General features: G+C 34.9%; 1 protein-coding gene across 2 annotated transcripts in view; it reads right to left on the reverse strand.

Annotated features, from left to right (window-relative positions):
• ATF2 (activating transcription factor 2) overlaps positions 1-14,956 on the reverse strand; it is a 122,415-nt gene that overhangs the window by 90,804 nt on the left and 16,655 nt on the right. For both annotated transcript variants that reach the window (XM_037849244.1, XM_037849243.1), the window contains exons 2-3: positions 13,201-13,303; positions 5,457-5,531 (exon numbers count right to left, since the gene is read on the reverse strand). In XM_037849244.1, the coding sequence (XP_037705172.1) occupies positions 5,457-5,488 (32 nt within the window). In that variant the 5' untranslated portion in view covers positions 5,489-5,531; positions 13,201-13,303. The remainder of the gene's footprint in view (positions 1-5,456; positions 5,532-13,200; positions 13,304-14,956) is intronic.

The raw sequence follows: 14,956 nt of genomic DNA on the forward strand, positions 1-14,956 counted from the left end.
AATGTGTCAAACAACACCATCAGGATGTAATCAGCCAAATCCAATATTGAGAAATTCTATGGGACAAATGACAGGTCTCTTCAACAAATAAATGTAATGAAAGGGGAAAAAAAAAAAAAAAAAAAAGAAGGTAGGGTGAACTCAAATTAAGAGATCTAAGAAAGATTAACCAAATGTAACATCTGATTCAAACAAAATAATTACAAAAAGACTTTTTTTTACTACCCCCAATTTATTTCTAACATAAATTTTCCATTTTAATCATTTGAAGTGTGCAATTCCGTGGAATTATAATTACTTTTACAATGTTGTGTTACCATCACCACCATCCATTAATAAAACTTTTTCATCTCCCCAAACCAAACACATTTTTGAGTCAAGATGACGTTCCTACTTTTTAACTTCAATTTATATTAAATTTCCCAACTATTCCTGCCATCAACTTACAGGTTTTCATATTATGTTTGTTTTCTTTAGCTACTACATTTGACTCAACTAAAATTCTGTAACATGTTCCTTTGTCAACACTAGCTATTAACCCTTTAGAGCAATGTTTCCCAAAGCATATTCAATAGGGATATCTGTAGCTGTTATGGAAAAAAAGCACCTGGTCAAGCAAATTTGGGAAATGCTGGAATATAGGGACATTTTTCCACAGAGCTTTTCACAATAGGAATCTATAAGAGACTCACCTAAAATTCAAAGACATAAGTAGGCTGAAAGTAAAAAGATGGAAAAAATATATACCATGCATATAATAACCAAAAGTGAGCTAGGGTAGTTACACTATTATCGGCTAAAACAGATACTAAGTCAAAAACTGTTACGAAGGACAAAGAGGGTCACTATATACTGATAAAGGTGTTAGACAGAAGACATAACATTTATAAAGATATATGTACCTAATAGCAAAGCCCCGAAATTGTATCTGAAGCAAATGCTCACAGATTTGAAGGGAGGAATTGACAGATCTATATTAATGGTAGGAGACTTTAATATACCACTCTTGAAAATGGATAGAACATCTAGTTAGAAGATCAATAAGGAGTACAAGACTTGAACGATACTCTAAACCAACTAGATGTTAACAGCCACATATATAACACTTCATTCAATAAAAACAGAATACACATTCTTCTCTAGTGTACATGGATCATTCTCTACGATAGACCATATGTTGGGTCACCAAAAAAGTCTCAATAAATTAAAAAATATTTAAATTATACAATACATATTCTCCAACCACAATGGAATGATGCTAGAAGTCAAAAACAGAGGGAGAAATGGAAAATTCACAAAATGTGGAATTTAACCAACATATTCTTTAAACAATCAATGGGTTAAAGAGGAAATCAGAAACAAAATTAGGAAGTATTTTGAGGCAAACAAAAATGAAAATACAACACGCCAAAACTTATGTGATGCAGCGAAGGCAGTGCTGAAAGGGAATTTTATAGCTCTAAATGCTTACCTTAAAAAAAGAGAAAGACTTCAAATCAGAGACCTAACCTCAAAAATGGAAGAACTAGAAAAAGAAGAGCAAACTAAATCCAAAGCAAACAGAAGAAAGGAAACAACAAAGATTAGAGTGGAAATAAATGAAATAGAGAGAAAAAAAAGAGAGTATCAACAAAACCAAAAGTTGGTTCATAAAAAAGATCAATAAAATTGACAAACCTCTAGCTAGACCGACAAGAAAAAAAAAGAGAACATAAATGACTCTGCCGGTTTGGATACATTATGTCCCCCAAAACGCCATGTTCTTTGATGCAATCTTGTGGGGGCAGACATTTTAGTGTTGATTAGGTTGAAATCTTTGGATTAGTTTGTTTCCATGGAGATGTGACCCACTCAACTGTGGGTAATACCTTTGATTAGATTATTTCCATGGAGGTGTGGCCCCACCCATTCAGCGTGAGTTGTGACTAATTCACTCGAGTCTTATAAAAGAGCTCACAAACAGAAGGACCACGGAGCTGCACACGTACCATACAATCATCCATGGTGTAATATCAACTGTTCACAGCACCATCCTATAGTTGTGCATTCATCACCCCAATCATTTTTGAACATTTTCTTTACACCAGAAAAGAATCAGAATCAGAATAAAAAATAAAAATAAAAAAAGAACACCAAAATCATCCCCTCATCCCATTTAGGTTTTGTCCCTATTTTTCTACTCATCCATCCATACACCTGGATAAAGGGAGTGCAATCCACAGGGTTTTCACAATCACACTGTCACCCCTTGTAAGCTACATTGTTATACAATCATCTTCAAGAGTCAAGGCTACTGGGTTGGAGTTTGGTAGTTTCAGGTATTTACTTCTAAGTTATTCCAATATATTAAAACCTAAAAAGTGTTATCTATATGGTGTGTAAGAATGTTCGCCAGAGTGACCTCTCAACTCCATTTGAAATAGAGATACATTTTGAAGATGGCTGTTGAAGGCTGATGCTGACATTCTGGAGAACACCACTGTGAAACGTAACCCTGGAGCAAGCAGACACAGCTATGTGTCTTTCTAGCTAACAGATGTTTTCCAGACACCAACAGTCTTTCTCCAGTGAAGGTACCCTATTGTTGATGCCTTTACCTTGGACACTATTATGGCCTTAAAACTGTAACTCTGTAACCAAATAAGCCTCCTTTATATAAGCCAATCCATTTCCGGTGTTTTGCAAAATGGCAGCATTAGCAAACTGGAACAATAACTAAAATCAGAAATAAAAAAAGGGGACATTATTACCAACCCCACTAAAATAAAAGGACTAAAAGAGAAAATCTAACCTAGGAGGTAAAGGACTAGAACACAGAAAACTACAGAACATTTCTAAAAGAAATCAAAGACCTAAACAAATGGGAACACATTCCATGTTCATGGATTGGAAAGATTAAATATTGTTGTCAATTCTACCCAAAGCAATTTACAGATTCAATGTAATCCCAATCAAATTCCAACAGCCTACTTCGCAGAAATGGAAAGCCAATTATCCAATTTATTTGGAAGGTAAGAGGAGAAAATATTTGGAAAATCCAATAAGGGTTTAATATCCAGAATATATAAAGAAATCCTACTATTCAACAATAAAAAGACAAACAACCCCATTAAAGAATGGGCAAAAGACATGAATAGACATTTTTCCAAAGAGGAAATACAAACGGCTAAAAGGCACATGAAAAGATGCTCAACATTACTAGCTATTAGGGAAATGCAAATCAAAACTACAATGAGACATCATTTCATACCTACTAAAATGGCCACTATTAAACAAACAGAAAAATACAATAGCTGGAAAGGATATGGAGAAATAGGAACACTTACTCACTGCTGGTAGGAATGTCAAATGGAATAGCTGCTGTGGAAGACAATTTGGCAGTTCCTCAGGAAGCTAAATATAGAACTGCCATTCGATCCAGCAATTTCATGGTTAGGTATATACCCAGAAGAACCGAAAGCAGGGATGTGAACAGACATTTGCACACTGCTCTTCATAGCAGCATTATTCACAATTGCCGAACGATGGAAACAACCTAAGTGTCCATCAGTTGATGAATGGATAAACAAGATGTAGTACATATATACGATTGACTATTTCTTAAGCTGTAAGAAGGAATGAAGCCCTAATACATGCAACAACAAGGATGAACTTTGAGGACATTATGTTGCGTGAAATAAGCCAGACACAAAAAGACAAATATTGTATGATATCACCAATATGAACTAAATAGTGTGCAAACTCATGAAGTGAATATCTAGAATATAGGTAGATAGAACGAGGAGAGAGAATGGGGAACTAAAGCTTAATTTGTGCAGAATCTTAAAATAAGGTTGACAATAAATTTTTCAAATGGATGGAGGTGATGGTAGTACATTTTCATGCGTTTAAATAAAGAGTGCTGAATCATAGGTAGATTGTGGTTGAACGGGGAAGTTTAGGGTCGTGTATTTCACTAGAAGGACAGCTAGAGGATGAAACAAGGGACTGTATAACATAGTGAACTCTGTTGTGGATGATGACAGTGGTTAATTTTACAAATACAAGCATGTTCTCCCATGAATTAGAATAAATGTATGTCACAACTAGAAGGTGTTAATAATAGGTGGTATATGGGAAAAAATACACCTAATGCAATCTATAGACTATAGTTAACAGTAACATCTTAATGTTCTTCCATCAATTATAACAAAGGTACCACACCGATGCTAAGTGTCAATAATGGAGGGGAGAGGATAAGGAGCATGGGGTTTTTTGGAGCTATGAAAATGTTCTAAGATTGATTGTGGCAATGAAAGCACAGCTCTGTGATTATATAGAAAGCCACTGACTGTTCACTTTGGATGAACTGTATGATGAGTGAGTAAAAACATAAATACATAAAAAGACTTAAATAGACATTTCTCCAAAGAAGACACACAAATGGCCAAAAAGCACATGACAAGATGCTCAATATCATTAGCCATTAGGGAAATAAAAATCAAAAGCACAATGAGATACCGTTTCACAGCCATTAGAATAGCTACTGTTTTAAAAATGTTAAATTACAAATGTGTAGAGGATGTGGAGAAATAGGAACACTCATTCATTGCTGGTGGGAATATAAAACGGTGCAACCACTTTGGAAGACAATTTAGCACTTCCTCAGAAAGTTAAGCATAGAATTACCATATGAGCTGGTAATCCCACTTCTAGGAATATACCCAAAATAACTGAAAACAGAGAACCCAACAGATGATTTCACACTGATGTTCATAGCAGCATTATTCACAATTGTTGAAAGATGGAATCACCCAAGTATTTATCAACTGATGAATAAACAAAATGTGTTATAGACACACTATGGAATATTCTTTCACCATAAAAAAGAATGAAGTTCTGATACATGTGACAACATGAGTGAACCTTGAAGACATCAAATTGAGTGAAATAAGCCAGACACAAAAGGACAAATATTCTATGTGTGCTGATAAGAAATAATTAGAATAAGCAAACTCACAGAGTCAGAATCTAAAATATAGGTTACCAGGAGTAGGGAACACGGAGTTAAGGCTTTGAATGTCCAGAGTTTCTAATTAGGAAGATGGAAAAGTTTTGGTAATGAATGGTGGTAATGGCAGCACAACAATGTGAACATAATTAATGACATAGTTAAATATTTGAATATCATTAAAAGGAGAAATTTTAGGTTATGTTACTAGAATAAAAAATAATAATAATAATAAAAAAAATTCATGGACCTGCATAACCCAAATGGTGAACCAACCAACCAAACAAACAACCCCAAACAAAAATCACAATAGGAACATCAGCTAAACTACTATACTACACACTACATAAGTGTTTTCTCATTGATGGGAAAAAACACTGAACTATTTATCTAGAAAAATACTGTGAAAACTTCCATAATTCAAAACATGAAAAATGGCTAAAAATACCAAATATTCCAAATATACCTGGCAGAATTCACAGGTAACTTGAATTTCATAAGTTGAACAACTTATCACATCCTCATTTTCAGGGCAACGATACTGAAAAACAAAATAGTTTCACAGTTAAAATAGTTTTGAAACAGTATAAAATAAAAACACTCAAATAGTTACACACTTTGTAACATTGTCATCCAAAAACCCAGTTTCTATCAAGAATTTTTATAATAGATACAGTCCTACCCCTGAAATGTGAACATGTCATATGAATGCTTAAGTATAGTTATTAAAATATCCAATTCCAACACAAATAGGATGAAATAGGAAGAAATATTTAATTCAGTCTTGGGACTGTGGTAGAAGGACACTCATTAAAGGAGTAAAAATCCTTACTTTGGAAGTCTGATGAGAAACATGAGATCGATTATTTCAAAATATTATTCAGAAGGCTTCCTTTTTTTAAAAAATATAACCAGTGGTGGTCAGGTTCTCAGACTAATTCTTCAAAATCTACTTAACCCATAATGTCATTGATCTATTTAAGCAACTCCCTCTTACATTACTTAATAACTTACTTTTCTAATATTACTTTAAGAACAATTACAGCATACAGGAGCTACTCAGGTCAACGGCCCATTTTTAAACTTTGCCAATACTTCACCTTACATTCTCTGAAGCTCCACCTAGTGGTGAATAGATGCTCATCCAAATAAGCCAACAATGCTTGGATAAAAATATTTTTCATAATTTTGCTTATAAATGTGGTTTCAAGAGTGCCTTCAACCTAAAAATTGGGTAATTCCTGTGGGGAAATGTGTAACTAGCTGAGTCCTTGAATAAAGGACTATCCGGTACAGGAGATAAGAAGAACAAAGTTTCCTCCCTTGTCCCAGGCAAAACATATCTAGAGAAACGGTTCCACTTCTTCATTCACACCCAGCTGTATCATGCTGCCTGTGAGGAAGGGGAAAGAACACTATAATAATCCAAATGAAACCTGTTAGAGTCATGCTTCTGTCACTACCACTAGAATATGTGCTCAATGGAAGAAGGGGACTTATCTTTGGGTTAACTACTTAATATCTACATCACAATACCTACATCACAGTAACACTTATCATTGAATATAAAGGCACTTACTCCTTGAATATTAAGGAATAAATGATTAGCTGTATGACATGAACAAGTAAAAAAATCTAAAGCTCAGTTTAATTCACCTTATCTAACGAAACTCTTCTAAAACTAGTAAGATGATGCAGTTCACATTGCTTTGAAAACCAAAACACTATTTAAATTCAATTAAGTTCAAGAAGCATCTAAACACCATCTACATGTCAGGCACAAAGATGAAAAAAATAGCGTCTATCCCAGAGAAACTTTTAGTCTGGCAGAACAAAGAGGAATAAAGAAATATAATTTCAATACAATTTATTGAGAATAAGTTAAAATACTATGAGAGTATAGAGGCACTGGAGAGACTATCTGATAGTTCTAGAAAAGCTTTCTGGGGGAGTTAAAGCCTTGGTAACACACTCATTTTTCCATTCCCCACCCCCTGCCACCAACACTATACCCCTCCCCTACAAAAGAAGTTCCTTACCTTCAAAGCAGGTTATCTCCTAGCCAACCAATAAAAATCCCCATTCCCTTTTGACCTTTTCTAATGCCTAGCTGAGGTAGCTGAAAACAAAATAACCAAAGCATCTTGAGACATAAGAAGGCAATCCTCTGGAAGGCTTAAAATAGTGTCTCTTAGGGAAGCCTGAGAGGAAAAGTAATAGGCTTTGTTCAGTTATAAATTGTTGAGGAATTCAATGATTGTGGAAAAAGAGTTGTTAATACGTCACACCACTCTAAAGCAAGCCATGCTATACTGGTAAACAAACTATACTGCTAGGAAAATCACTGTCATGAAGAGTACCTAGGAAGGTTCAAGGCAAAATTTAAAAGAAGTCAGTTTTCTTTGGCTTCTTTCATCCCTCTTCTTCTAATACTCCTTTATCTTGAAAACTGCCTGGCACATATGAATACCTTATAAAATGGTAGTTTTAATTCTGCTATTAATATTATTATTAATACTCTAAGGCTGTCCTATTCACTTGCTAACAGTAAGCACAGAGTGGCTGGTGACTAATTATTAGACTATTTTAATTTGTAAAATGTACAGGCATACATTTATGTTTTTAGAAGGAAAAATTCTGAACCTTACTTCAGAAAGGTTGCCAACCTCACTTCAGAAAGGTTGCCAACCTCTATTCTCTAAGAGTTTAAAGAAATAAATAACATTCAATACCTCCAACTTTCTAATTAAGGAAAGTCCAATCAGATGAATTTTGTTATAGAGACAGACACTAAACTTGGGTAACTGAATATTTGAAGTCCAAATATTATGAAGTATCTAAAATACAACTTCTCCATCCTCATGCTTCAGAATGGTGAAGATACAGGTGCCTAGTACTGGTCTAAAAGGTCAGAGATTCCAATAGCAGGTATCAGAGAACTAAGACTACGATAAGATTCCTTTAATGTTTATGAGATACTGAGGCTGATATATGAGATAGAAAGGAGAACAACACTGGTCCTGAAGATCCTTAAAAAGGATATGCCATTTGGATAGCAGCAGTACTTTTAGAAACATGAAAATATTTTTAAAAGCATAGCTCACATCTGACAGTGCATGGCTTTCAGAATCTAGGCTTTCACTCTATTACTGCAAACTTCGGGCAATTTTATCCTCTGTAAATGGAAATAATATTATCTATACCTAAAGTTATTTTGAAGATAAAATGAAATATTGCAAATAAGTCCAGCTCAATAGCTTGCTTATAGTAAGCACCGAAATGTTAGCTACTACTAGTCTTTAAAACAAAAAAAGAGATGATTGAGTGACAAAAGCGAAATTACTACAAACTTCTGACCCTTCACTACTAGTGTTTAACAGAAGCTCTAATTCCCAAGACCAGCAATGACTTAAAAAGCAGCCCGTTATTCAAACCCAAGTCTTCATAGCTATTACGACTAATAATCACTCCATATTGAACACCCACTAGCACTTTTCTAAGTGATATGTATAGGCTAATGCATTGCTGCTCTATAAAGTTTATGAGGTTTTGTTCCCATTTTACTGATTTAGAGACTGTGGTACACGTTAGGTAAAGTATCACAATCTTAGTACAGACCCAGAGTTACAAAATATTAAGCAACATTGCTACAAAAATAAATAACTAAAATACATTCATTTATGAACATCAATTAAGATGAAGGTTACAGCAAAATGCCCACAAAGGTATGCTAAAATTAAAGAGCCTTACTGGCATGTGGAAAAACAAAACGTTAACTCCCTCCTTTGAGAAGAAATGAAACAAAACATAACCATAAATCAGGAATGAATCCATTTAAGAAAGAAATTCTTTAATTTCACAGGTAGCTATGAAGCAATCACTGCATAGACACTGCAATAAAATGTCTTAAACCTGGAACACTTAAAATGCCTTGTGGTTAAAATGTACTAGCTAGACTAAAATGCCTAAGAATAAAAGCTCCAAATAAGATTGTATCTTATTATATTCTTTTTTCTAATAAGAACTTGGTCCAAAGCGACAAAAGCCTTTTTAAGTGTGTAAAGAGTCTGCCTTGAAAAGAAATGAACTACTGAAACATACTATTATAACATGGATGAATCTCAAAGAAAGCATGTTAAGTGAAAAAAGACACTCCCCTCCAAAAAAAATAAAAGAATGTATACCATATGGTTCCATTTATACAGAATTTTAGAACATGCAAACTAATCTATAGTGACAGAAAGCACATCAGTGGTTGTCTAAGGATAGGAGTTACAGGAGTGAGAGGGATGGATTATAAAGGGGTGTGAGGAAACTTGATGGTTGTGGATATGTTCATTATCTTGACTATGGTAATGATTTCATGCGTGTACACATATGTCAAAACATCAAATGGTACAACATTTTACCTATATTACTTATATAACTGCTTATTGAGCTGCATTGAAAGTTGACACCTTTTTGTATGTACGTTATATTTTACAATAATGGAAATGGCTCATGTTGTGGAACTGCGACCTATGACATTCTTTGAAATTTGTTCTCTGGCTGCTTGTGGAATTGTGCTTTGAAGGTTATTCACTGTTACGTATATATACTAAAGTTCACAATTTAAAAATGCATCAAAAATCTTTAAATAGATGCAATTTATTGTAGGTCAATTAAACTTCAAAAAACCATTTTAAAAAGTCTTTCTTGATTTCTTTTTAAAATTATAAATCCTTACAGCATGGACTTCCAGGTATATAAAATAACCTTCCATAAACAAGTCAAAGACCATGGCTAGTGGCAGTTCATAAATGGTACCTGTTAATCACTTAAGAAGTTGAATGAAACTCACTATATTTTTTTCTTTTCTTCCCTTTTCCATCATGAGCTGAATTCTTGATTTCACAATCTATAAAAACCAAGCATAACTTCCAGTTTTGAAATAGCAATGTGTTCTCAAAACCCTTATGCAGTGGCTTAATAAAGTGCCTCTGACACTTTCTCCAAACTAAATCCAATGTGAAGGTTTTTTAAATTTTCAACTCTTGGTTCTTGAAGAACCAATACAGTACTACAGAAACATATTTTTCAGTTCTGAGTCCATAAAAATCTTTAAAAATATTTTTACTATGTTATTTCATTAAAGAAATTAATAATCTTTTCTATATGAACTAGTTTCTCAACTTTAAATGAGAAGAACAACAAAAACTGAAGATGAAGACCATGTGGGGGTATAAAGGGCAGTAACGTTGACTTGGATAAGGGGAAGAAGTGGGCCAGAAAAATAGGGAGAAGAGTAAATCCTTGAAAATACAGGAAAGAAAAAAAAATCTTTGCAATTTATTATGGGATAGATAGTTATTTTAATACAGGCACAACAGCTTCCTATGAACTGAAGACATTTGCTTGATCTTCTGCTACAAAAAGAGGTGAGTACAAAAGTAAAGGCTTCCTCCTTCCAGTTCCCTAAGATCATTCCACATATAAATATGTGAGTGTTCCTCATATTTTTTCTATTTCATTGCTATAAGACATTTTAACTTCGCTGTTAAGATTATACTTTGAATTTTATTGTTTCTAACAATATAACCAGAGAAATCTCTACTATTAGGTAACTCAGATGAATGATCAATCTTACATAATTCTAAGAAATGCTTAAAGCTGAAGTTTTAATTGAGTTCAGAAAGAGATAACTTGTTATTTCCTGATACTATGAACCGAATTTATACCTAATGAACTAACACATTGTAAGGAACTTTAAATTTGCTCTCCCAAAATACAGAAGAGCAAAATGGAGAAAACAAAAGTTACGCAAAATACCACTGTGTGAAGGTAAGTACTGTTAACATGCCAGAGTATATATTACAATCTTATATATGTATGGACATACATAATTATAAAAATTGTAAAAACAGTATTACAATTTCCTTTAAAAACATAATGATTTAAATTTTGCAACATCATTAAATAGTAATGTCATTAAATATTAGATGCCTTTTTAATGGCTTAATTAGGACCTCCTCCTTTTCCACCTTAAGCTGGATTTTTTTTATTTCATGATATGTATTCCACTGTATAGATATGACATAACTTATCTAATCAATTCTCTATTATTGGATTTTTATCATCAGTGAATATCCCTGAGGACAAACAACCACATTTGCAGTTCTAAGTGAAATGTCTCCTTGTCCATTTTTTTAACTTTTTTTATCTTCATTTTATTGAGATATATTCACATACCACGCAGTCATACAAAACAAATCGTACATTCGATTCTTCACAGTACCATTACATAGTTGTACATTCATCACCTAAATCAATCCCTGACACCTTCATTAGCACACGCACAAAAATAACAAGAATAATAATTAAAGTGAAAAAGAGCAATTGAAGTAAAAAAGAACACTGGGTACCTCTGTCTGTTTGTTTGTTTGTTTCCTTTCCCTGTTTTTCTACTCATCCATCCATAAACTAGACAAAGTGGAGTGTGGTCCTTATGGCTTTCCCAATCCCATTGTCACCCCTCATAAGCTACATTTTTATACAACTGTCTTCGAGATTCATGGGTTCTGGGTTGTAGTTTGATAGTTTCAGGTATCCACCACCAACTACCCCAATTCTTTGGAACCTAAAAAGGGTTGTCTAAATTGTGCGTAAGAGTGCCCACCAGAGTGACCTCTCGGCTCCTTTTGGAATCTCTCTGCCACTGAAGCTTATTTCATTTCCTTTCACATCCCCCTTTTGGTCAAGAAGATGTTCTCCGTCCCATGATGCCAGGTCTACATTCCTCCCCAGGAGTCATATTCCATGTTGCCAGGGGTATTTATATCCCTGGGTGTCAGATACTACATAGAAGGCAGAGCAGTGATTTCATCTGCCACGTTGGCTTAGCTAGAGAGAGAAGACCACATCTGAGCAACAAAGAGGCATTCGGGAAGAGGCTCTTAGGCACAATTATAGGCAGGCCTACCCTCTCCTTTGCAGTAACAGTATTCCCAAGGGCAAGTCCCATGATTGAGGGCTCAGCCCATCAAACCACCAGTCCCCAATGTCTGTGAGCACATCAGCAACCATCAAGGTGAGGAAGCCCAACACCCCATGCATTCTCCTCCAGCAATGTTCACATTAGTGGTAGCATGCAATATTTCTCTTTTTGTGCCTGGCTTATTTCGCTCAGCATTATGTCTTCAAGGTTCATCCAAGTTGTCACATGTTTCATGACATTGTTCCTTCTTACTACTGCATAGTATTCCACTGTGTGTATAAACCACATTTTATTTATCCACTCATCTGCTGAAGGACATTTGGATTGTTTCTATCTCTTGGCAATTGTGAATCATGCTGCTATGAACATTGGTGTGCAGATATCTGTTCGCGTCACTGCTTTCAGATATTCCGGGTATATAACGAGAAGTGCAGTTGCTGGATCGAAGGGAAACTCTGCATCTAGTTTTCTAAGGAACTGTGACTGTCTTCCAGAGTGGCTGAACCATTATACAATCCCACGAACAATGAATAAGAGTTCCAATTTCTCCACATCCTCTCCAGCATTTGTTTCAGTGTGCTGATATGCATTATCTTTCCAAAGGTTCATTTCCAAATTTGCTGAAACTCACAAATGTTCTTGTTTTGTTTTGTTTTTTAATAAACACTGTCAATATGGTAAAACACTGGTATTCTGAGGACTAATATTTAGGAAACACTTGCTGAATTCAGTAATATTTAAAAGATAATCACAAAATGAAAAGAACATTTCTGCACTAAAAGCTTAAAATCTCTATTTATGCATGATTGTTAATTTTGTGTGTTAATTTGGCTAGATTAAGGTGCCCAGTTGTTTGGTTAAAACACTGGCCTAGACGTTTCTGTGGAGATATTTTTAGATGGAATTAGCATCTACAATCATTTGGCTTTAAGTAAAGGAGATTACCCTCTATAAATTAGGTGGGCCTCATCTAATCAGTTAGAGACCTTAAAACCAAATTACTGAGGATTACAGAGAGAAGAAATTCTGTCTCAAGCCTACACCATCTACTATTCTGAGTTTCCAACCTGCTGACCTCATGGATTTCAGACTCAAGATTTCAGTATTAATTGTTGTTGGAATTTCTGGCCTGCTGGTCTGCTTACAAATCTTGGAATTGCCAGCCCACACAATCATGTGAGCCAATTTCTTAAAATAAATATTTTAATGTTAAAAAAAAAGGCTTAAAATCTCATACCTTTCCAGCTGGTGGGCCATGAGCTTTTTATTCACTCTGTTGCTAAGAATCACTCTTCTCTTATCAAATAAGCAGTGCTTCCCAAGTGTCCATTTAAGTATCCCTAGGGCAAAGGAGAGGTAGAAAAGAGTGAACTCATTAACCGGCAGGATCTAAAAAAGTAGTCTCATGCAGTATAACTCCACCATGAAATTTTAAAAATATTTTCCTTATTCTAGATTTTATCTTTTAAAATGCATATGAATTTTCCCTTCCATTCCATATTTTTTAATATAAAAGTTAAGGTTCCCTTCAAAATTTTCAATGCTCCAGGATGATGTTTATCCTGACACACTGCAATATTATCAGAGGAATATCAGTTTCAAGGATGAAAGTAAGACAATAGAACCTTGGTGAAACACAGAAGGAGAAAAATGAGGCTTTTTACCATGATAGATGGGGGGGATGAGGAAGAAGGCATAGAGAATAGGTGAAATGGCAGTGCTGTATCTGGGCATCAAAATCCTGAGAGTGGAGAGTAACAGATTTTTTGTACAAGTGCTGCACCATAACATCCTTCAAATCTAATTTATGTACTTATTTGGAAATATAACATTTGATTTTCTTGTACATATATCAGTTAGCATTAGGTTCCACTGTGAGTGACAGAAACAAAATAGCAATCATTCTCAAAATGATTTAGAAGGTTTATTTCTCTCACATTAACACAGGCAGTCCAGAAACATGATCATAATGAACCCAGGCTCCTTCTACTTTGTTGCTCTGCCATCCTCATCATGTGAACTCCGCTTCGTGGTTTAAAATAACAGCTCAAACTCTAGCCATCACATCCGCAGGAAGGAGAAAGAGGAAACCAGCACACAATCTCCATTTAAGGAGAATTTTCAGAAATCTCACAGGAAACTTCTATTTATACTCCATAAGCCAGAATTTAGTTGCATGCCATAACTAGCAGAGAGACTGGGAAATATACCATTTATTCAGACATATGCCCAGCTAAATACTGGAGTTTCTACAATAAAGAAAAAAAAGAAGAGAATGAATATTGGTCAACAATTAACTGTTTCTGCCATTGTGATCCATCTTATTCTGAAACCTAAGATGGCTGGATACCTCAACCTCACTAGGTGCTTTGGTATTGAAGGGAGTTTTCAAAAGCAAAAGGTCCTGCCAGTGGCCAAGGAACAAAAACAGTGTTCATAAGGACTTGTCTAAACAAGGAAGACAAAGCTGTAGGTGGCAGAGGAAAAAGGAAAGAATGTGAAGATCAGAATGACAGTGTAAAAGTAAAGAACCAACCTAAATAGTTAAAGTTTTGGGGGTGTGGGGTGGTGGTAAAGTTATAAAAGCAGTCTACAAGACTTAAAATGATTACAAGGAACCTTTAAGTAATGAAGTACCCAAGGTGAGACTGGGTAAGAACTTGGCAGAAGGCTTGGTTACCAACTGCGGTGGGAAAAGGAGTGATCCCTGGAGCAAGATGTTAAAAGGGAAAGTACACTTTTCCCTACCATTACCTGGATGGAGTTCCCACTACTAGGCCATATATGAACTTTGGAGACTTCCCTATTGCAGACCTTTTTAGAAAGAAGGGTTCCGCTTTACCTTGAGTAAAGCTGGCTGAAACAGCCTTAATGTTTGAAATTTTGATGTGAATACCAGAAGCTATAAAGACACTGATTACAAGGCTGGCAACAAAATTCTGTTTTATATACAGACTACTATTCCTTAAAGGGAAAATGATCTCAAAAGGACA

Source organism: Choloepus didactylus, chromosome 9 (genome assembly GCF_015220235.1).
Source record: "Choloepus didactylus isolate mChoDid1 chromosome 9, mChoDid1.pri, whole genome shotgun sequence".
Classification (NCBI taxonomy): domain Eukaryota; kingdom Metazoa; phylum Chordata; class Mammalia; order Pilosa; family Megalonychidae; genus Choloepus; species Choloepus didactylus.